At 37.9% G+C, this 26,147-nt stretch overlaps 1 protein-coding gene across 1 annotated transcript in view; it reads right to left on the bottom strand.

Moving 5' to 3' along the window:
• The window catches only part of LOC122809330 (nuclear envelope integral membrane protein 2-like), a 789,373-nt gene extending 766,298 nt beyond the window's left edge, over nt 1-23,075 (bottom strand). The window contains exon 1 of the mRNA XM_044080732.1: nt 22,552-23,075. Within this exon, the coding sequence (XP_043936667.1) occupies nt 22,552-22,672 (121 nt within the window). The 5' untranslated portion in view covers nt 22,673-23,075. The remainder of the gene's footprint in view (nt 1-22,551) is intronic.
• Nucleotides 23,076-26,147: the final 3,072 nt, after the last annotated feature.

Genomic DNA, 26,147 nt, shown 5'->3' with positions numbered 1-26,147 from the left:
TATATAAACACCATCAAGGGTCTCCCCTGAAAAGACACTCTATGCCTTCATTTCAAGTGTAAAGAAGAAAATAGTATGCTGCTGAAAGTCTCTGGCAGAGTTTATGGTAACTGGTGGGAGGCAGACAAGTAATGGGACATCAGAAATGCTGCAGGGGTGGGGCGTGGGTCCATTCATGGTCTAGGGCCCAATCTAATCATGATCCAGCTCTGCCAGACCCAGAGAACTTCAAATCTGAAAGTTTGATAATTATCTCATTAATAAATAAAAAAAATAACAGAACTTGAGGTGCTGGTTTAATAAATCACAAGTAAGGCTTTGTGAAAACTATATTTTGTTTCTTAAACATGGTGGCAAAACAAAATCTGAATTTTGGAACTCTCCAAAAGGGGATTGTTTAACTATAAAAATAACACTTCCGAAGTATGCCTCTGATTATGAAACCATACCACTTGTCCTGTAACTCTGTTTTGGTGGCAAGCAAATCCACAAATAAAGCATAAAACTGAGAGCACTACAGTTATCCTTGCTCCTGGGTGGAGTCTGAAAAAGGTCTATGTGGATTAGTGCTATACCCTAGGTAAAAATAAATAAATAAATAAATATTTTTTAGCCTAGATTGAAACACCTTAAAATATTGCAAGTGTATTTTGTGATATGCTTTTGTTTGCTAGAGCTTGGGAAGGAAGGGCTGGTTCTTTTTTCCCCTTAGAGGAATAACTTTATTTAGAGTTAGGCCTTCCTGAAACTGAAACTGAACAAGCTACAGACTATATTGTGACCAGAATCTTTATTAAGCTGTACTGCCTGAAGTTCTTAAACCACTAATGTGAAGACACCAGTAAGGCCTCCAAACTCAAAGATGTGAACAGTTACTAGGTAACCTACCTTATTCTTCTGTTTTGTTATTTTAGATTCCTATTGTCCACCTAGTAGTCCTCAAATCCTTACAGAAATACTTGCTTCCCACTATTGCACAAAGCACTCTTTCCCAGACACAGTCTGTCCCTGCTCAAACTCTGTCCACTTCACCTGTGTCTGTCCCTGCTCAAACTCTGTCCACTTCACCTGTGCCTTGAGACATTCTTCCCTATTAGACTTTCTGTGCATATGGATGCCTAAATTGGAAGGGTCATACTTCCTTATCAATACTGCAGATTATGACTGCCTGGCTGGAAGTCTGATAATTAATTGGTCCACTTCATTTTCTGCCATATTCCTACAGAATACTGATGTTTGCCCATAGCTGTGACTGATTTCAGTTGTTGTTGTTGTCTTTCGGCTTTTCCCGGTTAGGGGGTCGCCACAGCAGAACTCCGGTCTGCTAATGATTGGCAGTAGATTTTGATGAATGCCGTGGTGCCAGCTCGATGTTCAACCTTCAATGAAGGCACGCCCTTTTACGCATGTCTTTTGAATGCCCACCCAACCGCGGGGAGGACATGCAGACTCCACACAGAAGGCATTCCCCGCACTCCAGCCGAGAATCGAATGGGAGAACCTCTTGCTGTGAGGCAACAATGCTACCACTGTACCACCGCGGATGTACAATAATAATGCTAATACAGTCACATGAGCTACTTAACAACTGTTGCTGTAAGTAGGCTATTTTCTCTGTTTTATTGTGCAGCACATATTTTTTAAGTGTTTATAGCTAGTCAGCACTCTTAAGTATAACACAGCTTGCCCTTTGTTGCTACTCTTGCTCATGTGCACAATGATTGGTTGTTCACTTCACACTCTTCTCTTACCCCATCCTCATGTGTACACTGATTGGTTGTCCACTTCATTGCTCTCTTACCACCATCCCCATGTGTACACTGATTGAAGTGGATAACCACTCTCCTCTTACCCTATCTCCATGTATACACTGACTGGTTGCCCACTTCACTCTCCTCTTACCCCCATCCCGATACCACCCAGGTGGCTGTACATTTATACACTCTGAATGATGCCCTCTGCTTCATTAATGCTGCACCACTGATTATTGTTTTCTCTCTCCCAAAATTAACATAAATAATTCCTATCTTTACGTGAGTTTAACTTTGTCAGAAATATCTTTACAAACAGCTACAAAAAGCCCTCCAGTAACATTTGCACTCCTGCTCTAACTGACTATGTCCACAAGCCACAAATCATTCCAGTTAAGAATAGGAGGTATACTGCACAGACAAAAAAGCCTTCAGGATAACAGCACTATGATCTTGACATAAACATCCACATGGTGTTAAAACTATAAAACAGGACTACTCTTTCTGAATAAAAACAAGGAAGAACTACCAAGTACTTACTGCAAACACACTCACTGCTACTATCATTTGTCACACTACATAAATACATTTTACCCATAATATCAATAATATTACCTCTGGCTGATGACATTCACTGTAACCCTGGTGTACTTCAATGTCATATTATTAGTTACCTGTATCTCCTTTCCAGGGATAAACATAAACAATAACTTGGTAACTAACAAAAACACATAGCAAAAGCATGCTTAACTGCACATAATCTAAACAATACATGGTCACAACTGAAAGTCTGGCTAAAACTACATCAACCAAAGGAGAAAGACCTATTTCTAAAATCTGGCTAAAGATGGACTTGTGAATCCCTCCAACTGTTTCTGAAAATTACCAATTCCTTTTTAAACACTAGACCAAGATTATGAGCAGATGGTGGGGTAGTGCACAAAATACCAAGTGTTCTCTAAAATACATTGCCAAAGAAACCACAGCAAACAATATAGTTCCTAAAGGAGGTCCAAATAGAAATCTGACTGAATAAAAACACTAAAGTCTGGATTATCTGCATCTGTATCCCATATACTGCAACTGGAAAACCTAGATGCACTCTTTAAGCAAGAAAAACGCCATAAACTAGTTATATTAGGAAAGATTAAGCCTGACTTGTACTATTAACCCTGACTTATACTAGGCATATTAGATCAAAACTTGACAGGCTACTACATGCATCTGACCTCACTCATTTGGTCCAAGAGGGTCCCAGACAGCACTATAAGATTAACACTAATTCTGCATTAAATGTACTAATAACTAATATACTACTCTATGTGTGATCCCTAACAATTCTAACTCTCTAATTGACCACAAACCATTAACAAATTGGTCTATTAACACCACTTCCCTTCCACATATTAAAAAGAGGGAAATAACTGAATTCTCCAAGGATATTGTTAGAGTGTATTTAACAGTGAATAAAATATTGAAATTAGTTCTGTTACAAATATGCAGCATAAATAAGGTATAAAATAAAGCTTGCTTAAATGTAAAAATAGAGTTTAGCAATATGTGATTAGCATACATACTAAATAACTGTGCCTTGAAAAATAAGGAATTTGCTTAATGGGCATGTTTTCCTGCAGAATCAGCAAGAAAGCTGACCTGCTTCCTTAAAAATGGACAACAAGAAAACAATCTGTACGTGTTTCTATCATATGATACTGTTAAGCAAGGAAGTTTGAATGGACATGCCTTTATCAAGTCAGCAGTTATACGTGTTTCTCACAAAGATGTTTCCTTAAACGACAATATCAGTATTGTTTCACTACAGGATGAAAACATATTTTTTGCAAACACCAGCAAACAGATATTTTCATACAAAGACCAAAATAAAATACCAAGGAGAAAAACAGGATGCAAAAACACTATAAAGAGACTCTAGCAAATAACATTGTTAGAAGTATTTGTGTAGGAACAAAGTTGTTCTGAGGTATTTGTGTATGTTACACCTCTCACATCATCTATGCTGATCGAGAAGTAAAGTGGTACAGTGTAACTAAAGCTGCAACAGTAGTCCGTGTGGTTTGTTATACAAAGTTATTTATTAGTTACTGCTACTAAAGTGACAGAGTTTGGTGCTGCAAAGAATATCTTTTCATCAGTGTACATTTTGCAAGGTTCTGTGAGCAACATGCTGTAAAATTTCAGCAGAATCCAGCCAGCAAAACCTAGTGTCTTAAGAAGACTTCAGTTCCAGCTCAGTAAGCAGCACCTTGATAATTATTTTTTCAATGGCAAGCCTAGCCTGCATTCGAAAACAGAGGGAGTAGTGCTGCCTGCAGAGGGTCACTTCAGACAAATTTCAGTAACTAACATTTGTACATATGTGTAAATCCTAAACAGAAATACTTCAGTTTATGCAGCTTGTAGCAGTAACGTTTCTAAGAAGTCTGAATCCAGATTGATCTTGCAGTGCAGGAAAGTCGCAGTGCTATAAATTCTCCAAGAAAGGTGAACACCAACTTTTCACAGCAGCTTGTTGCCTGCTGTGTTTCATCAGCTTCTTGAGTGACTCTGAAAAATGTCCAGCCATCTGCAACAACAGCCTGATCACCTGTTTTCTTGCTAAGTGGTAAGACCTTTTCCTGTGCCACATTTTTAGTATGGATGCTATTAGACAGAATTCAAGCAAGTATAAGCCAAGCTTTACTCTTAATGTAGTAGAACAACCAGATAAAATATGGAGTAAACTGCAATGCTAATATATACGTCACATTAGTAAATGTAAAACCTTATTGGGGCAAGTTGACAGTAAGGCATTATGCAAATGTATTACAATATCTGACTGCTATCTCAAAGAAAACCATATGTGGTATAACAAATGTTTATTGTATAACTCATATGAAATGGCATTCTGTGTAAAATGTCATAAAAATATAGTCCATGCCATTATTCAAAGGTTAGACTATACAGACAAACATTTTAATGGTAAAAAAAACAGAAAAGGTTAATATGCTTACATTATACTCAGATGTTGAACAGTTATGTCCTATCACCACATGTGAAAGGTTTATTTCAGAGTTACAACAGGAGTCAAATCAGTTATTGAAAGAATCTCTAGTACATTTTGTTAAAATAAATTTTAATAAACTTTTAAAAGACAGACACAATGAGTTCAGGAGGTTTAGACAAGTTATGCAAACATTTTTTCAAAAGTGCATAAGAGTTTTAGATTCAGCAGAACAGGTTACTGAGAAATATCAGGAAACTCTTGAACAGCAGTTACAGGATAAAGAAAATAAATTAGCTGAACTGACAGAGACTGACTTCCTGCATACAACAGCTGAACTTAAGAAAACATTGCAAAAGAGCAGGAAACTACAGCTGATCTGTACAAAAATATATATTTTACAATATACTTATGTTTTGAAGATGATTAAGCATACATGGTAAGATCTGATGTATGGACAAATCATTCCCAAATGTTTTACTTTCATTTGGTTAAAGCAAGACATTTATCTGTACTACAGTAAAGTAGAGCGTATGACTGCCATTCCCGCAGCATAGTCAAAAGGTACACAACACAGTTCTAGTGCATAAAAATCAAATAAAAATACTTAATAAGAGTGAAGATTTGAAGTCACAAGACTGACATGCATGTATTTTCTTTTCATCTAAAGAACATCTGTTAAAATGCACAAGAGAAAAGGCAGACAACAGCAAATGTGAATAATGTAAATATAAAACGTGTCATAGTTAAGCCAATATGTATTTTTTTTACAATTTTTTATAATTGTATAGTAAAACCACATCAAACAGTTAAGTTCTGATAGACAATTTTAAAAAGATATAAAATCACAGATGGTATTAATCCAGTAGTCTTGCAGTTAAATAAAAAAAAAATACTGAAATCCAAGTTAAAACATATGTAAGCTAATTGTAAAGTAATGTCTATTTATGTAGTATAAATGCATAGTTATACAAAGCACAAATACTTAGAATTATAATAAGTGTTTTATAGCTGCATTCTAATATCAAACTGCAAGTGTATTAACAGATTATTAAAGGAAAAATGCTAAAAGGGTTAACTATGGTGTACAGAGTCTAAAATGGGAGCTTAGACCTTCCCAGACTGGATGAATAGTTACAGGAAATATTGAGCAGATAAGGTAAAAAAACAAGACTGATTGCCAGACAAGTGGCTTGAGTTTTTCTAAAACATTATTGTTATTAAAACATAATTGTTAAATGTTCACAAGTAACACTATTTGGTAATTGTAACAAAACATCACAATTGTGCATATATGTCATTAATAATCTGTTTGCAGGTAAATGTTAAAAGTAAAAAAAACCCTCAGTTACATCAAGTACAGCCAGCAGATGGGCTATAGTAATCAGACAAAGGTCCATAGTTTATCAGTAACCTAATAAAGCAAAATATAACCAGAGTGTTGGGCTGGCATACATTCTATCCTCATAGCATAAAGCAAATGAACAATACTGCAACACTACAGCTGGATGGGGAACTCTGTCAGTTTTACACTGACTGTATAAACAGCACTGCAGAAGGGTCTTAAATAAAGCTACAGGAAGAAAAAATATCTCATTCCTTCTTGACAATGCTCTTTTAGGGGGAGGGAAAAACAGATATTAGTGCATTAGAAATACTGGTAAACAGATTAAACCTGACAGGACAAGATATTTTATAAGTTGCTAATAGCTATCATGCAACCTTTTAAATTGTAAAGCTGTACAAGAGATTGCTTAAAATTGCTTTATTAAAGCTATACAAGAGAGAGAGAGAGAGAGAGAGAGTAAAAATATGTGAAAAAATCAACAAGACTGGTCACTATTTTTTAATATGTTTTTAGCAAGACAATGTTGATATGCAAAAATCATGAATGTTTCTAATTGTTGGGTATGTAGTTGCCTCTGGTGGCAATTCCACTAGATACTTCTAAAGAGACATAAACATTTTCCAAGATTTTGCTTGATGTTAATGTTACTAAATTTGTAAGATTAGACTAAATATACGTTGCAGTCTTTGTATGTACAAATGCAAAAGAATTCAGTGTAAGTAAAAGTAATGGCTAATAAATATGTGTGAAAAACTATGTTTAAAAAAATGGGTCCCGGGTACCCAATACAAAAGAATTCAGTGTAAGTAAAAGTAATGGCTAATAAATATGTGTGAAAAACTATGTTTAAAAAAATGGGTCCCGGGTACCTACTAGATTGAAATGCATGAGTAGCAAATAGTGTGTGTAGATATATACTGTACAGGACACATTGTAAAGTATTGCAGTTTTATCACTGGTTTTTGGACCACCATTTTATCTGTACCAGTATTGATTACCCCCAGTTAGAGGAAAATTATATTAAAATATTGTATTCATACAGCTAATAGACGAATATGTAAACAGCATTCTTCAGCATATAAACCATGTTTTAAAACAATTATTAAAAGCCCAGTTCAATACTTCAAGATGTTCACTACACTGTAAATCAAGGTGTTAATGGGCAGTTCAGAAATACGACTACAATATTATGGTTAAAATGACATTAAAACTGTATAATTTTATTACTAAATAACATCTGCAATAGCACATAGTTCTTGTCTCTTATAGATACTAGTCAAATATTTTGGTATAAAATGATTAATAAAAGTAAATAGTTAATTCAGCAGCTGCAAAGAGTTAATGAAAGAGTTTTAAGCCATAAATTAAATTCTGTGATTGTAAAAAAACAAATTAATCAAGTTAGAAAATAAAACTAAAGCAGACACAGCCCATATCTGGTGAAATATTTCCACAGAATGGTCTGGAAAAGAAAAAGTTGTTAGATACATTCAGTTTTGGTAGTAACACTTAATATCATTGTATTAACTATGTAAAATTGCATTTTGACTTGTATCAAAAGAAGACTAAATGTTTTGTTTCTTAATGTGTTTTCTGTATAATCTGACAAAAGATACACATCAAGATTGTTTTAAAAAATAAAGAGGAAATTGTTAGAGTGTATTTAACAGTGAATAAAAAAATTGAAATTAATTCTGTTACAAATATGCAACATAAATAAGGTATAAAGCAAAGCTTGCTTAAATACAGAAATGGAGTTTAGCAATATGTGATTAGCATCCATACTAAATGACTGAGCCTTGAAAAATAAGGAATTTGCTTAATGGACATGTTTTCCTACATTGTTAGAGGTATTTGTGTAGGAACACATTTGTTCTGAGGTACTTGTGTATGTTACACCTCTCACATCATCTATGCTGACCAAGAAGTAAAGTGGTAAAACAATAGTCCACATGGTTTGTTATAAAACATTATTTATTAGTTACTGCTCTTAAAGTGACAGAGTTTGGTGCTGCAAAGAATATCTTTTTTATCAGTGGACATTTTGCAAGGTTCTCCGAGCAACAGACTGTAAAATTACAGCAGGATCCAGCCAACAAGACCTAATATCTTAAGAAGACTTCAGTTCTAGCACAGTAAGCAGTAGCTTGACAATTATTTTTTCAGATAATCTTGTAACTACTGATTGGACCCCTGAGTATAATGTGAATGACCCCTCTAGGGCACTCGGTGTGCTACCTAACATATTAACCACAGACAAGATAATTTGTTCTACTAATAAAAAGTATTAGAAGTGAGTAAGACTTGTGGCTCTCTTAACAACTAATTCAAGAAATAAAATATAAGAATGATGCCTAGAAAACACGAGAAAAGACCCTACCAACTCAAACAAACAAACAAACTTTGAAAAATATACAACCAACAACATAAATTTAAAGAAATTTCTTCATCTTAAAGAATTCCTAAACAAATTGCATCTGCCAGGATCACTACGGACACATTAAATGCAATCAGTCAAAATATTATAAAATCCCCCCAAGCATACTAATAAACTATTCGATAAAGTTTACTCTCCAGCTCCACAAAAGCCATTATATCAGCTATTCTCTAACTCTCCTTTTTACTTCAGAATTATTACTAAAAGGTGATGATAAACCCCCACTGACATCATTATACAGTTTACAAATCAGATTATCACCAAAATTCACCTTCTGATGTATAAACTAGCATGCAATGTACTTTATAAATTTATAGCACAAACCTTCAACCAAAACACCCACAATCAGTTCAGGCATGAACTACCCACCCCTTCCTAAACCCCTATATTTGAACAGCAAGTGATTTCAGGCATATTGCAAAAACTGACTCCATTGCCAAAATAATTGAGAAGTTTATTCTAAAATATAATTGCAGATTAACTGAAAAACATGACATTTTCACACAGTTACAGTATAGGTTAAGACCTAAACACAGTACTATTACTGCATTATATTTACCTACAAAGTAGATATTCAACAATAAGGATAAATATACAATAAAAGGGGCCACTTTGTGGATCTCCAGTATCGTGGCTTCTCTAGAGTTCTGTTCTTGGTTTAAAGACTTTATGCAAAACAGACCATTTGTTGTTTCTGAGAACAGACTACAAACTCAAAATTGTAATCTAAGTGCATATGTTCTGCAGGGATCAGTCCTTGGAACCTTACTACTTTCCATCTTTATCAACAATTTCCTCTTGAACCTACCAGAACTAAACTGCTTACTGTACACAGATGACATGGTATTAATTATGTCTGGTACATGTATTTGAGTTATACCAGGGCAAGGTTTCTTAAAGGCATAATAATTTAAAATTGCATTTAGGTTAATTTCATGTTAGACAAGGGCAATTATTTATAACTATGAGACATTTGCTGTTGAATCCCACTTCATATTAAATCCATAAATAATATGGAAGTATTTAAAATGAATCTTGATAAATTGATAGAGACCATGGTTTATGACTCACATTTTGTGGAATCAGTGTTCCTAGAAGGTCTTCTAGCCAGAGCGCTGTAATATAACTTGTGTACAATTTACCTTTTTGAAAACAACTTTAACATGAGTTAACTGACAGCACTTGTTTTGCTCGAGTTCATTTGCTATTAATGTTTTCCCTATGTTGATATATTAGTGTGCAAAGTAGTTGGCAAGTCCTGCTCAGTTTATCTTTTATATGGTAAATGTGTCATTTTCTTAACACTGACAAGTGTATTTAGCTATGTTTGAGTACAAAACGTTTAAAATTGAATTTATCTATATTTTTGTTAAATAGGCTCTGACACAACTTCCACGATACTGTCTTGCCCGTTGGAGGAGACAGGGACTCAGAATGATGCTCATCTGCCAAACATAAAATGGCAAAGAAAAGATTACCCTTGGTTCGCTCCATCTCTCATCACTAGCACAGTGGTTCTTGTCCTTTGAAGGGACTCTTCCTTACTCCATTTGTGAACAGAGGTAAAACAGGCAGACAGCTAATGAAACCAGTAAGTTTAAGGTAATTTGAAGCCCCATGATTAAAAGAAGGTGAATTAGAGAAAAAAGTAATAATAAACTGGCTTACATGTTACGAAAATTGCCTTGGATTATGGAAATGACTGTCTTGCCTAATTCAGAGGTTCACAGATTCATAGGTGTATACTAGGCTAATGGCCCTAGGGCCTTTACAAGCCTAGCCATTGGATTACCCTGGCATAGTGCCACCCGACCTTAGTTCCCAGTGCTTCTGTCGAGTAGAGCCACTGGAGTTATCACTGGGGTGAATTTTGTTTCCCATCCACTCAAGATTTCTCTTGAATAGGGTCAGTGAGGTGCTCTGCTTGACATGTATGGGAAGTCTATTCCATAACATGGGCAGTCTCTGGGTTAAGAACCTGTCCCTCCAGCATGTTCTGTTAATTGTGGTAATGAGGTTGAGGTCTCTGGAGCGTGTGGTGTGGAGGGATTGGGATTTCTTTAGATGTAGCATTTCTAACAGAGCTGAGTCAAACATGGCTTTGTAAGTCAAGCAGAGATCACCTCTAAGTAGACAATATGAGACAGAGAATAGTTGGAGTTTTTTGAGTCTGTCCATATAGGACACGTGTTTAAGGCCTAGGATCCTCTTTGTGAGGTACATTTGTGGCCTCTCCAGTTGTTGCAGGTGTCTAGTGAGGTACATGCCAAATGGGGCATTGTACTCGATGATTGGCCTAATGAGGGAAAAGTAGAGGGAGACAATGACCTCTTTCTTCGTGGATGCAAAATCTTTAGTAATGAGATGTGCCACATAGAGGAATTTCTGACCTCGGTGGCAATGTGGTGATCAAAAGAGCGGTTGCTGTCAACCTGTGTTCCCAGATCTCTTATAACACCTTCTGTGTTTAGTAGACTACCATCAATGTGCTAATTCATGGGAACCGGGTTTTTCCCAAAGGGGATGACAACACTTTTTTTTGGCATTCAGCTTAAGGCCATGGTTCTGACACCAGTCGTTGGTCTCAGTGAGGCCATTCTGTAGGATGTCAGCATCACTTGGGGAGTTAATAATAGCCACCGACTTGCAACTGTCTACAAAACTTTGTCAGCCAGATCCCCTTTGTGCTGGCTTGGACTTCAGAGAAGTAGATACCAAACAGGAGAGGACCCAAGACCAGACCCTGTGAGACACCACTCGTGAATAGTCGGCAGTCTGACTTGGAGATCAGCTACTTTCACACTGTGGGTTCTATCTGTGAGCCAGTTTGCAACCCACCTAGTGATATAGGGGATGATGCCTAACTTAGTGAGTTTTTCTATGATTCCTGAGTGGGCAATGGCATCAAAAGCCTTGTTCAGATCAAGGTAGGCTGTATGAACCACCTTGCCTTCATCCACAGCTCTGGTGACTGACTCAAAGAGATCGACCAAGTTGAACAGGCATAATCTACCCTTCACAAAACCAAACTGTGTAGGATCCAGAGTTTGAAGATTCCCTATATCCTTGTTTATTAGGACCATGATGATGCGTTCCATAACTTTGTATATCAGGTTCGTCCGGCTAATGGGGCGATAGTTCCCAGGGTCTGTAGTCGCTCCTCCTTTGTGAGAGGGATGACTGTAGCACTGCGCCATTTGGTAGGGACAAAGCCTGAGGTGAGGCTGTGATTGAACAGGGCAAATAGGTAATGTGCCAGTTCACTCTGTAGTTCATGTAGAACACAGCCAGGGATATTGTCAGGTCCCATAGAAGCTGTACTCTTGGCCTTGGACAGTGCTGTTTGAACCTGTGCAGCAGTAATACTGGGTGCCTGACAATCTACTGGTATTGTGATTGGTCCTTTTGGGGGAGGAGAGAGGGGTAAAGTTGGCACTGAATCTGTTGTCCAGTATACTGGCAATATTTGTTGGCTCGGTATAGGAGGTACCATTGTGCAGTAGCTCAGAGCAAATCTGGGTATTGCCATGGAGATTCTTAGAAGGCCTTGTGGTTGTCTTTCCTATCTGCTGCAATTCTGTTTTCATAGCTAGCATTAGAGGATGTGATGAGGGATCTCAACTTTTTGTTGAGGCTGATAAGGGAGTTTTTCCATTCTTGGGACTTCACCTTATTCTGCATCACTTTCTTCCTTCTGTTGTAGAGTTTGTTTATGGCAGAGGACCACCAGATTTGCTTACTTTTTTTGGAGGAGAGTGCCTTGATTCTATTGGATATGGCAAGATCCATGCATTTGTGTACGTGTTCGTACAGTGCATTGGTGTATGATTCAGCAGTCATACAACTATTCTCCATTTGCATGGGTGCCATGAAGTTAGACACCTCTGTTTTTAGGAGCCCAGCATTAGCTTTGGAGAAGTTTTTCATGGTGGTTACCTTTGCGGGGTGGGGTGGGGATGTGGATTTCCAAGGTGATTAGTTTGTGGTCGGATCTAACCAGGGAGGAGCTGACTATTGGTGTGGAGCAATGGTGGCCCATGTTAGTAATGACTAGGTCAAGGATGTTGGGGTAAGAACAAGCTGGTCCAGGGCATTGGAATTAATAAACTCCATGAAACATTGGGCAAGTGTAGTGGTACATGACTAGTTTTACCATTTAATGGAGGGGTAGTTGAAGTCGCCTAGTAATAGAGTGTTAGGTTGGACCCTAATATTCTCCAGGGTGCTTAGGAACGTGGAGTGTGAGTCTTGGGACATGGATGGGGACCTATAGCAGGCTACAACCCGAATTGCTGTCTTACCCAATGTTAGCTACACCTGAAGTATCTCTGTTGCGTTATGTTGGGCTACCAGTCTGAAGGTGTGTAAATCCATTATGAATATGGAAACACCACTGCCTTTGGAGCTTCGGTCCAAGTTCTGGGGCTGAAAGGTGTGGAATGAATTATAGCCTGGTAGTGCAGGGGTGCTTTCTGCTGCCTTGAACCAGGTCTCTGTTACAACATAAATGTTGATGTTCTCCATTTTAAGGAGTGCTTCGAGCCAGTGCATTTTAAGATTTAGACTTCTAGTGTTGAGCAGCATGACCCACAGATTGCATTTGTTTGTAGCTGTTTGTGGTGGAAATTTGGTCTTTAGAACACCACCTAAAAAAGGCACTACAGGGGTATCAAGAGCTTTGGCCAGTATCCGGAAGCCCAGGGGTGACACGATGCAAGCCATCTCTGGCAAAGCATCGAGTTCTGTCATTCATGTCATCCCAGGCAGACAGATACTGATCCCCTTAGAATGACACTAGAAACTTTGCCAGTTGTTGAAATCAATAATTTTCTGCTTGTACTGTGGTACCATTCTGGGTGATGGTAGGATGCTGCTCAAGGCTAAGGTCATACCTGCCCTGGCTACATAATCCGAGAGCTCCTCCATGTCTCTTTTCATGTAGTCCAGGGAGGTACATCTCAGATCATCATGTATAATGGCAGAGTCATATTTGTACCTGTTGTTGAGGGACCTGAGTGCATGCATTATGTGACAGATCCTGGCACCTGACACTTAACAGACTGTTACTTAATCCTTATTCAATCTAGTGAGTGGGATATCAGTATGCCTCACTATCGAGTCACCTATGACTAGTGCGTTGGGCATGCTGTTTTGGCTTAGGGTCTTTGGTTGACTGGCACACTGTTTAGGAGAGTTATGTGTCTCATGATTAGTGTTGTGTTGTGGTGGTCAAGTGCGTTTCTGCCTTGAAGGTCTCTGCTGCTTGGGTAGATTTTTATTGAGTGCCCCTGCGAAGGTGTGTGTGTGATTTGTGTTTTTATGTGAAAGCAGTGCTGGTGTGTGTTCTGGAGGGATATGTGTTCCATGTAGTGTGGTGCAAGTGTTGACCTTCTCCTCCTGACCAGCTGTTCTGGTCTTGGCTGGAGAGTGCATGGCTTCCAGTTTGGATATATAAGTGTATCTCTCACAAGTCTGAGTGTTTGGAGGTAGGAGGAGTGGGTTGTCGATGTACATGAGGTAGTTGCTACATTGCCTCAGGATGCCCAATTTCACCAGGTTAATAGGAGAAAGCACAGGGAACTGACCTATAGACATGCCTGGAGGGGTGGGCATTGATAATAAGTACTGGATCTGCTTCCTTGTAGAACATTTAGTGCTGGTGGCACTTTTGTGCACAATAATTGCTACAAGAAGTCTGTTAAAGTGCTAGACTAATAAGCTAGTGTATGTGCAGAAGAGAAGAGAACTAGTAGATCTAAGGGACAAATTGAAGAGCAGACTTTGGCACCGCTCAGAAGCTTACAAACAGTCCTGGATACAGCAAGTCTGTATCTGGACTAGACTAGTTACACGAGAGGTGGGAAAACAAATGCAAATGCAGGCTTTAAACCAGAAAGTTGAGAGAGATGGAAAAAACTGCCCAAATGGCCAATAAACCACAATTTATGGGCCAGAAACCACTCCTTTTTGGTAGATAGGCTACCTAGTGCTTATCATTCCCACTGATAAGCTAGAAGGCTTCCCTCCAACACAGAAAGGCTTGGGGTGCTCAGAAGCTTACAAGCAGTCTTGGATACAGCAAATCTGTATCTGGACTAGACCAGTTACAAGAGAAGCGAGAAATAAGCTCAAATGTAAGCGAGATGGAAAAACTGCCCAAGTGGCCAATAACTACAATTTCTGGGCCAGAAACCACTCCTCTTGTGGTAGACAGGCTACTTCGTGCTTAACATTCCCACTGATAAGCTAGAAGGCTTCCCTCCAACACAGAAAGGCTTGGGAAGTTTGGCATTTTATTTTGAGTAAACTAGGGCTGTGTCAAATGTTGAGAAAGTAGATGCTAGCTATCTGCAATTTGTTTTTTTTTCATGTTTGGATTGTCAAGAAATTACAGTTTCACATTTATACATGTAACTAGTTGTTAACTACAACAATAAACATTTGCTACTAAAAAATCACTTGAGGAGTCTGCAGATAAAAAAAAGACTTCTTAAAATAGTACTATATTATTTCAATCCACTTCTCTCAAAGTCTATTTTTACTATATATTAATGTTTCTATGGAATTTACTCTGATTAAGTGGATCTTGTCTAGATTAAACATAATTTTAATTTAAACATCTTACCAAACATTTAAATAAATAGCCTTTTTTTGCCAAGTCACAAACCCTGACCTCCCATCCCAGTGTTGGGGTAGAGTGGGGGTGCCCCTGACACATACATACACCTCTAGTCTCTATATTTCCACAATCCAACAGAAAGCACATCATCTGCAACAAATCAAGTTCCAATGCACTAAAATGTTTATTTTTATTTTACTTACCATTGGCTAACTGGGATTGATATACTAGTCTAAAGTTACAGCCTGGGCCAATAAGGCAAAAACAATGGCCAAAGGCATAGTATGTAGATTGCATATACACTGACAGATATATACTTTGTTTCTAATAAGAGTGAACAATACAGTCGAGGATTCCATAGCCGCATAGTGAAAGAGAGTTGTATGTACAGTGATATAACTGAGATGCCATAAGTCCTACACACAAAAACAAGTTGTAAGTCCTTTTAAGAATCTCATGTACACACAAATAATGGTAAACAATGATGCATACTTTACCCCAGTAAAACTTAACACTTTTAATCCAAGAATCACCTCTCAATGTCCTTACTGCACATTCCCCAAAGCAGATTTACTGCATATTTTATTGTTCTGTGCACACACACACACCCACAAACTCTGGTGTTCTTTGAAAGCAAAACTTGAAAAAATGGGTTATGAAAATTCAAAGCTGTCCTGGGAATTTGCCATATTAAATATTACCACTCATAAACTACTCAAACTAAAGTTGCATATCTTGACCACATTGTTTGCCTTAACTAAACTATACATCACTCAAAACTGGTTGGATCTTTCTAAACTTTCTTCGTCAGGCTTCAGAAAAATGGGTGTTAAAATATATATCCTCACATAAACTTACAACTAAGAATAGAAATAAGAATACAAATAAATGTCTATATTACCAACAATACTGGAACGTTCTCCTAAAACATATTCTAAAAGAGTACATTTAGAATATTCAGCTAACTTGTTCGAAAAGATATAATTAATCTGCACGCTGATCTTGTTCTGCATTTATAACAACATGCAGATATTTTGTAGCACTTTCTGTACATAGTGTAAATAGTTTTACTTAGAGGGATGTTGTTTTATTTGATGGTCTTTATATGTTTTAATGTTTGACTTATTGTATATTGTTTCTCTTAACATTTTACCTTCTAAATTGTCAAGTCACTGTAATGTACTGTTTGAAAGCAAAATAAAATATTTTTGAAAAAAAAAGTTATAAGTATGACACAAGGGCCATTATTGAAAACACTGTTATTAAAAAGATACATAACTTTAGTCTTGCTTTACTTAACTATTATGTCTGAAACCATTAATCCTAGTGTTTGAAAAAAACAGCATAGCCTGATTAGTGTGACACATTTAATTTAAAGGACTTGCTTCAAAGATGTTTTCTTTTAGAAATGTTATGAATTTTTTTTCAAATTATTGGTATTGTTGACTTTATTTGGAAGAGTGTTCTAGACAGAAGTAATGTTTGTAAAAAAAACAAGTCAATGTTTGGTCTTTTGAATGACAGTCTATACAGCAAAGTACTTGAGAGTCTCACAAGGAATAGGGGCTGTTTCTTATTTGAAGCTTGTTTTAAAGGGGAGGGCAGTAATCATCTTTGGCTTAAAGATTACCTGGTTTAATAAGAAGGATGCTCTTTCTTGTATTGTAAGTCACTTGTTTTTAGCTATTGTGGTGCAGTGGTGTTCCTAATTGGGGCCAAGATGAATAATTGTTATTCTCTCTGTTTTGCAATATGGCACAGTTTTGTGACAAGACTAAAGAGATTACTCGTGGTGCATATTCCAGACTGGGAAACAGAATCCCAACAGCTACCACACATTAAGCTTCAGATTACTCATAGTGAGTATTCCAGACTGGGAAACAAAATCCCAATAACTACTACACATTAAGCTTCAGATTACTCATGGTGCACATTCCAGACTGGAAAATAGAATCCCAATGGCTACTACACATCTAGCTTCAGGACTAACAAAATGTGAGAGTTTGAATGCAGCTTGTATTTAGTTTAGAACTATTTGAGGTTGTTTTTTCAGTGAGCAGGAATAAGGTAAGGCTTAGGTATATGGTTAGACCTAGATAATTCTGACAAGGTACCATGGTCAATTTGTGTCTGTCTGTCTGCAAGACAGAAGTAGGACGATATGGCTAATCTTTGAGTCTCGAGCAGCAAGACACTAGATATCTGGGGAGTTAGTATGAGGCTGTTAATCTGTTGCTAGTTTCAGAGTAGTGAGTCATCATATTGTAATGGTGAGTTAATTTCAGGAGCACACTTACCAAGTCTAATAAATACCATGTCGTATGTGTACAGTAAGCAGTTTAGGTCTGGTAGGTTCAAGAGGAGATTGTTGTTAAAGAGGAAAACAGTAAGGTTCCAAGGACTGATCCTTGCAGAATATCAGCACCTGGATAACATTTGTGAGTTTTGAGCACTCTGTACTTATATTCATCATGGAAAGACCTTTTAAATACTTATGTTTCTGGATCGGAATACAAGTTTAATAAGTACACAGCACATAAAATTATAAAATTTGTAATAACCATTATAAAAACCATAATAAATGAGATCTAAACTATCAAAAAAGAGTTTGCTGCTGGAAATTTGTCCTAAAATTCCCCTTACAGGAGGCTAACCAAAACAAAATGGTGTCTGTCTACTGCAATATTGCAATAAATGCCACCCTAACAGTTCAAACACTGCATAAGGAAGAGTAAAATATCTTTCAAGTAAAAAAAATGCAGTTTGGTCTGCATGCAAACAATTAAAACAATTACATTTGTCAAAGTCACAACGTTGTATAAACACTTGTATTTCAAGTTAATATAATGAAAGATACGCAACAACTCCACACATACAGTATAAGCTCAACATCCATTGATTTCAGTACTTTAACACAAAGCCTGTCATGTTGTGCGTCAGGCCTGACAAGCCGGTACGTAAAAATTAACTGCCAATCATTAGCGGACCGGAGTTCCGCTGTGGCGACCCCTAACTGGGAAAAGCCGAAAGACACAAACAAACAAATGATGAAAGTTGTAAACATGAAAAGATTATGTAGCAAATACAATTTGAATGCTGCATCATTGTCAGCAAGTCACTTAACCAGATAATGCTCCTGGGCTGAGTATGAAAAAGGTCATTTCTGATCAGTGCCCTACTCTAGTTAATAAATACAAATATAAAAATTAAAACAGGAAAGGGCACAATGTCATCTATGGGGCCACATAGACAGCTACAGTGGTTGAAAACTCATACATGATGGATTGAAAACTTGCAATGCTATTAGCAAACATTTGTCAGACAGCGTACATACCTACATATTTTGCATTTTTCAATTACTGTGGCCCAAGCTTTCAAAATACTCATTCCAAAATTCTATCTCAGGAAGCACTGCCTCTGGACCGTTTTACCACAAGGGGTAATCTCACAGTCGGTTTGAGGGACATAACTGCACTGTTGTAATGATATTTTTAATATGGTGGAATCTCATATGTAGACTGTGGATATTAACCTAATAACTGAATTGGTAAACTAACCAACATTCACCCAGTAAACAGCAGCTCACAGCTTTGGCAATTACCAAACACTAAAGTACTCAGGAAAGGGTTCTGTATCACACTAACCACAACATTATCTCTATATCAGATTTACCCTCAAGTGGTGAGTAGCACAATCAGTATGAGGAAAAAAAACTTTTACATTACAGCTGCATGATGACAGCTGAAAGGTTATTGAGGAGGAGTCATGGTGAAAATCTAGAAGAAGCATGTTAAGAAACAGACACGTTGTGACTATTTCTTCAAAGTACCATAAAAATAATGCAAACCAATGAGCTTACCTAAGTCTCATCAATTTCTAAGTATGTGTTTTCATTCCTGGAAGGATGACGTTCTGCAACTTAGGATATGGAACAGGGTAAGGAATAATGGAAGGCTGACAACAGTTGCAGGTAACTAACACTTTCTTTATTCTAGAATATTAAATGAGAACAGTATAGCTCTCTTCCTTCTGGAACTTGATACTACAGAATTTAACACCCTGTGTCATTACTGCACATATTTGGGGTTCTAGTACCCCCCCCATGTGACTATTGAGGCATCTGGAACTATTTTGGAGGAATCATGAAAGATTGCACGGCAGACAATTTTGTAGGTATACGCACACACACATACAGGTGTGTGTGTGTGTGTGTGTGTGTGTGTGTGTGTGTGTGTGTGTGTGTGTGTGTGTGTGTGTCTGTGTATGTGTGTGTGTTAAAAAACAAAAGATACACACTAGTACTTTGTAAATTACTGAAAATAAGTGATTAAGTAGTCCATGGTCAAAATGGAATGGCTTATGAAGTACTGGGAATCCGCAAAGCATTTTTGCACAGTGGCCCTGATTAGAGTAGGTAAGGCATTATACTAAGCAATAGGATTGGTTTATAATGAGTTAACCAACACACACACATGTGGGTGCGCGCATATACATACACACACATAGATGTCAGGAGGAGGTCAAGCAATCGGTGACCTGACGTACTACACTTAATGCTTAGAAAATCAAATCACTTAATGCACAGTCTCAGATTTTTGTGGTAGGACAGAACAGAAAGAGAGCAGTACAACTGAGCTAACTGATTTAAGCACTTTAAAGTGGAAATATGACACATACAAATTTTCCTTAATGTACTATAACACTGCTTTCATGTTTCACCTACGTTTACATTCTAAATGCAGCTTTGATTTACCAGTCTGTAAAAGGTGTTTAGTATGGTAAAATGACTCAGCAAAGCTGAACATGCAACTCAAATGTACAAAATTACAGAAAATGTGAAAATCCTTACCAAGGGCAAGAGTCTCCCCTTTGCCCCTCCAAGTTAAAATAAAAACCAGCAAACATTGAGGGAGGCAATCAAGTATCACAAAAACAGCCAACAAAAAGGAGGCAGACAGAGAAATGTAACTACTTTCTGACGTCATTCCTGGACCAGTTGTCCTGCAAAGTTGAAGCAAACAAAAATGTTACCGGAATTTTAAAAAATCATCAATTAGGAATGGCATTAGAGGAATGACAAAGGAAAAAAAAAAAGCAGGTAGCACTTACAGGTCTGCGACAAACAGAAGCCCAGGCACATGCAGGGAGTACAAAAGTAAGACGTCTGGGAGTACAAAAGTAAGACGGCTTGATAGACAAGACAGTTATCTCTAATGACATCCTATGCTTCCATGCACCAATGTTTTTTTTTTTTTCTTCTTAATAAAGAATACTTTATGGATATTTTGAAATCTAAATAGTTGGAAAACATCTCCCAGGGAAAAAACATATAGTGATTGTTGAGCGGACTGTTGTGTTTCTGTAAATTTGACTTTCAGCAAGCATCAATAATTTAGCTAAGTATATAAACATATTTAATACAATTTGTCAGAAAATAAATTAACTCCAAGATTCGGATCGACTGTTGACCCTGTTTACCTGTTATGACATGAACAGCTGTTAATACATACTTCCTGGGAATCATGGAGAAACCATTAGTGAGGAAGTGTGCCCTGCATTTGTCCTCAGCATGGGGCCTGAAGCAGTAGCATCAGGGGTAGGCTGCACAGGGGAGGAGGGGAATAGGATCTGAGATGTAGCAGATCAGTGCAGCACAAGTATTAGTACTGTTAACAAGCCACCGCACAGTACAGTGGTCCTAGATATGACCCAATATGAATCAGTATTAACTAACTATTGAGTGCTTAAAAGGGTCTGCTTAAAGGTATATATGGCCATCCATGTAGTCGCTAGCCTAATATGTTCTCATGTTCCTTTGTACTAAAGTAAGTTAGTGGACATTACAGCTGACCTGTCCTCTTCCAGGCAGAAGTTCCAATGCCACCGATGGTTAGCAAGTCATGAGTACTTATGGTCTGCAGAGGCTGGAAGGAGGATGGGGCAGATTCAGTGGGAGACACAAGTCACTACCAAACTGGGAAGGCTGGGAAGACATCACTTAGCACACCTGGCAGGTTGGCAAAGATACCAATCAATATCATGCTGGTTTTGCTAAGTATAAGGAGGTAGAGTGCACTGTTACAGATAATGGCATGCTAATGTGCGCAAGGGCAGAGAACTCCGGTCACAACAGCAAGGGATCATCAGTTTAAGGCAAGGCAGACAGACAAACAGATTAAAGCCATATGTTGTTTGTAGGGAAGATACATAACAGGAAGGCGACATAGCACATAGTAGTGCTACAGCCCTACTGGGATTGGAGGGGAGCCCCCTCCTCCCCAAGTACACTTTTATTTATTTATTTAATTGATATGTGTGAAGCTGCTGCTTCACCCAATACTTCCAGAACATGCAGCTCTTCAGCTCTGTTATTCCTCACACACAGAATGACCACTATGAATCATAAACTGATACTCCTGCTGCACGTGTTAAGGGTGACTTTCTTTACTCATGATACACTGAAGGTGGCAGTCTGAAAAGACCACAGAAGGAGACGTGAATGAATCAGAGTATAACGGTACAGTGAAGCATTAATCACAATGATAACCCTGCAGATCACTGACAAACCATTGTTTTCTGTTATTGACCTGAATAAAATTTGTCAGACTTAGTCTGGCAGTTAGCACAGAGGACTAAGGGTATGGGTTGTTAACAAGCTGCTTACTTCAGTCCAGGATTGTATTCCCCTAAGTCATTTAACCAGACAATGCTCCTAAACTGAGGCTGAAAAAGGTCCATGTGCATCAGTCCTCTGGCTCCAGTTAACAAGTGCAAATAAAGAATGAAAGTGTTATATCCAGTGTGTTTTTTTGTGATAAACAGCAGTAACTCACCCCTGAATGCTGTAATCTTTCATTGCCATTTCAAAATAACACTCCATTTGTTCTAGAATTGATCACACAGGTAAGCACAACTGTTACAGATGGTCTGTTTTCGGTTATATCCCAGAAGAATGAAAAATATGCATGGACATTAATCATCAATCATCATCATCATAATAATAAAACAATATGGATGGTGGAATTTCACATGGTCACAACATTCATCAAATTCACAAGGCAAGTAGTGGTAGAAAGGGACAAGATACAGTAGATACAAAGTACTATTGCCATGGATACAAACAGACTCAACAAAAGCCACCTGACACACAAGACATTATTTGTGTGCACTGAAAATTTCTTGCACTGCATCCTGTCAGACACTATTACGGATTTGTTTTTGACAAAATGGGGTAATTGGCTAGGCTTAAAATGGCCCACAAGGGCACTTAACCTAGTACTAATCTATGAACTTCCATTCAGCCCACAAAGTACATCCCCCAAGCCTTTTTTCAGACACAGTCTTAAGAAAGTGTGTTAAATGTTAAAAAGGTACAAATCAAAGAATGTGACATACCTGAGCATCTGCCATTTGCCTTGTACAGCGTCTCTCCTTCAGTTATAAGCAAAGATAGAAAAAATACTAAGGACAACTTTAGAAAGCAATCCTTCAGATAACTGCCGCAACCACCCCTCATGACTGTTTCTGTCACACTTTAGTTTCACTTTTAAAATTCTGGCACTGGCAGAGAAGTAAGCAGTCCTGAGCAGCTGCTACTGTGTGTGCTCACTGGGGGGAGGGTAAGAATAGCTATGAGCAATTACTTTCTTTCGGTAAGACAGAAGGAGGACAACATTTCACTTCTGCTAGGGAAAAACCTTTAAAAATTAAGTACAAACCCTGTATTCCTCCTTTATAATTAAGAAAACAGGATACATTGTAGCAGAATGAGAAGTTACCATGTAGAATCTTAAAATGTCATTTGATCTAATTTCTCTTAAGATGGGTTTGATCTCTGTATGAAGACAATGCAGTGTTACGCTTATTAAACTACAGCGTTATCACATCTCTGCTTTTAAAAGAACACAGTAATGTAAACAAAAGACCAAACATAAATAATGAATCTACTAAGATTTAGGATGAATGTATGGCAAAGAAAGCAGATCTACTGCTTTGGTCTGAAAAATAACTTAGCCAATCAGCTGCAAAGACGTAGAGATTTAAATTATTAGAATTCAGTTACAGGAAGAAAGTTTGAAACAAAAGAGTCTTTTTTTTTTTTTTTTTCCAAAGGACATTTACAGAGTGAATGCTTTTGTGAGAATCAGGCTGGTTTCATTTCTGTTATCTCTGAAACTGGAGATCAGAAAACAGCTTGTATTTACTAAGTTCAGATGTCTAGGATGTACTGTCTAAATTGCTTATATTTTCATTATGGTTGCTGCAAAGTTTTCTTTTTTATGTGCTATAGCTGTATGCAGAAAAATAGTCTAGTAATATATTTAGATTTTAGCACTGTTTAATAGTGGCATATATTTCAAATAAAATAATAAAACGACACCGTTCTTTGAAAAATACAGTTCTTCTAACTGTATAAAAATAATTTATTTAGATGAACTGCATTTTTAAACTATGCATGTTGTACAGAATGACATGCTTTTATTATTTTATTACAGTCTACATACTAGTACATAAAAAGACAGAACTTTGTGTTCAGTTAAAGCTGAGAACTATTGGTGTCTTGCGGGAAGGGGTGTTGGAGAACATTAAAAGATGTGTTCAGAGTTCAGTTTGCTCTTTTACACCTTCCTTTTTCTAGGTAGCTACCTGTTGGCCAGTTTTTGTCTAATTTCAGTAATTTGATAAATAAAGTGCATTAAGTTTTAGAAAGTGGAGATCCAGAAAGTAGCACATTCCAGATGCATAATGATGATATAGTACTTTCATAGGTTTATAGGTATAAACTAGGCTAACGACGACCAGGGCCTTTAAAAGGTTCCTTATTGAAATGTTGTAACTCGAAATGCTGAGTTCTGACAAGTCAAAAAAAAAAAAAAAAGACCAAAAACCCAGAGAAGAGCCAACTCTCGAAAATTGCTCTTATCTTTTAAACTTCATTTTGCAGGAGGGAACCCCCTTCTCCTAACTTATATATACCAACTCCGAGATCACCAAATCACAGAGAAAGGGGAATATTCTGAGAAATGGCATCTTGGACATAGTATATAGAATTCCTATCTTTCAGCCATTCAGTTTCTATATTTCAGGACTCATTCCAGCAGGTCTCAACATTTCCAGTGGTGAACTTTTTATAAGCCTAGCCTGGCAACCACACCTGTTTTTGTCCCATGTAACACAGGTGTGTATTTGGAGGGATATGTTAGTTAGGAGGTTGCTAAAGGCTTAGATGGGGGGGAATATTTACTGTAGGTCACTGTCTATCAGAGAAATTTTTGATCTCCCATCCAATGGCCAAGGTTATGCTTGAATAGGGTTAGGAATGGACTCTGCGTCACATGGATGGGAAGCCTAGTCCAGAGCATGGGAATCCTTTGAGACACATATCTGTCTCACCAGCATGTTCTATTTATGTCACAAGCAAAGTTTAACTCCTTGGATCTAGTGTTTCTGGTGCTATTCAGTTTGCAGATGTGCAAAAGGTCCATCAGGCTTGATCTGAGGATACCTTATATGACAGGCATAAATTGCCTCTCAGTAACCTGTAAGAGTGTGAGTATAGAGATAAGGCTTTAAGGTGATATGTACAGGACAATATATTAATACCCTGGATTCTTTTGCTAAGGAACCTCTGTGGGTGTTCTAACTGTTGCATATGCCTGGTCAGGTATATGCTGAAGATGTCACTGTATTCAGTGATGGGTCTAATAAGGGCTGAGTCAGTGGTACTATAACTTCCTTGGACATGGATGCTATACCCTTACTTATAGGTTGGTGACATACAATGATTTTCTTACTACCTTGACTACTTGTTGGTCAAAGGCCAGATTACTTTCTACATATGTTCCTAGATCCCTAACTACTGAATCAACTCTTAGGGGTGTCTTATCTATGAATGAATTAACCTGGGTTGACTTTTTCCCAAAAGGCACTATACTGCACTTCTTTGCATTGAGTTTTAATCCATGGCTTTGGCACCTGTCATTTGTCTGTGTTAGACCCTCTTCTAGGATGTTAATGCCATGGGGGAAATCTAGGACAGCTCCCAATTTACAGTGGATTGCAATCTTGGTGAGCCAGAAGCTATTGACATTAGCCTTGACTCAGAGTAGTAGATGCCAAACAGGATGGGGTCCAGCACTGAGCCCTGAGGTACTCCGCTAGTGACTGGTCTACTGGTAGAGGTGGTCTCACCAATCCTATCTTCTTGGGTCCTATCCATGAACCAGCTGGAAATCCAGAGAGTTATGTAGGGATTTATGCCTAAATTTGATGAGTTTGTCAACAATACATGAATGGAGTATTGTATTGAACATCTTAGCCACATCTAGGTAGACAGTATACACCATATTCCCCTCATCATTTGCCTTGGTGATGTTATCAAACAAGTGTACTATGTTAAGCAGGCATGATTTTCCTTTGACAAACCAAACTGGGATGGGTCCAGTGTCTATAGGTTGCCTATGCCTTTGTTCATCATTTCCATGATAATGCATTCCATGGTTTGCATATTAGACCAGTCAAACTAATGGGACGGTATTTTCCAGAGTCAGTTGATGGTCCACCCTTGTGAGGAGACATAGTCGCTGCAGTCCTCCATTCATGTGCGACATAGCCTGTTTTGAGGTTGTAGTTGAAAAATGACTCAAGTGATACTGACAGATCATGTTTCAAGCTATTTACGAGGCAACGCAGGATATTCTCAGGGCCCATTGAAGCTGTGTTTTTGGCCTTAGCCACTGCCACCATGACTTGTTCCCTGCTAATAGTTGGAGAGGTTATGCTAGTAAGAATTTCATGGGAGGAGGCAGAGGAAGAGTGAGGGGAGTGACGTGTCAGCCAGCAGATTTGCTATGTCACTCTGCTCAATGAAGGTGGTACCATTGACCACCAGTTCAGCACACTGCTGTGTGTTACCTTTAAGGTTTTGGACACAGCGGTAGAAGGCCTTGTGTTTGTCTTTAGCCTGAGAGGCTATCCTGACCTCATAATTG

Source organism: Protopterus annectens, chromosome 8.part0, assembly GCF_019279795.1.
Source record: "Protopterus annectens isolate FY-2018-M chromosome 8.part0, PAN1.0, whole genome shotgun sequence".
NCBI lineage: Eukaryota > Metazoa > Chordata > Ceratodontiformes > Protopteridae > Protopterus > Protopterus annectens.
The sequence above is the reverse complement of the archived record's forward strand: the minus strand, read 5'-3'. Positions and strand labels throughout refer to the sequence as shown.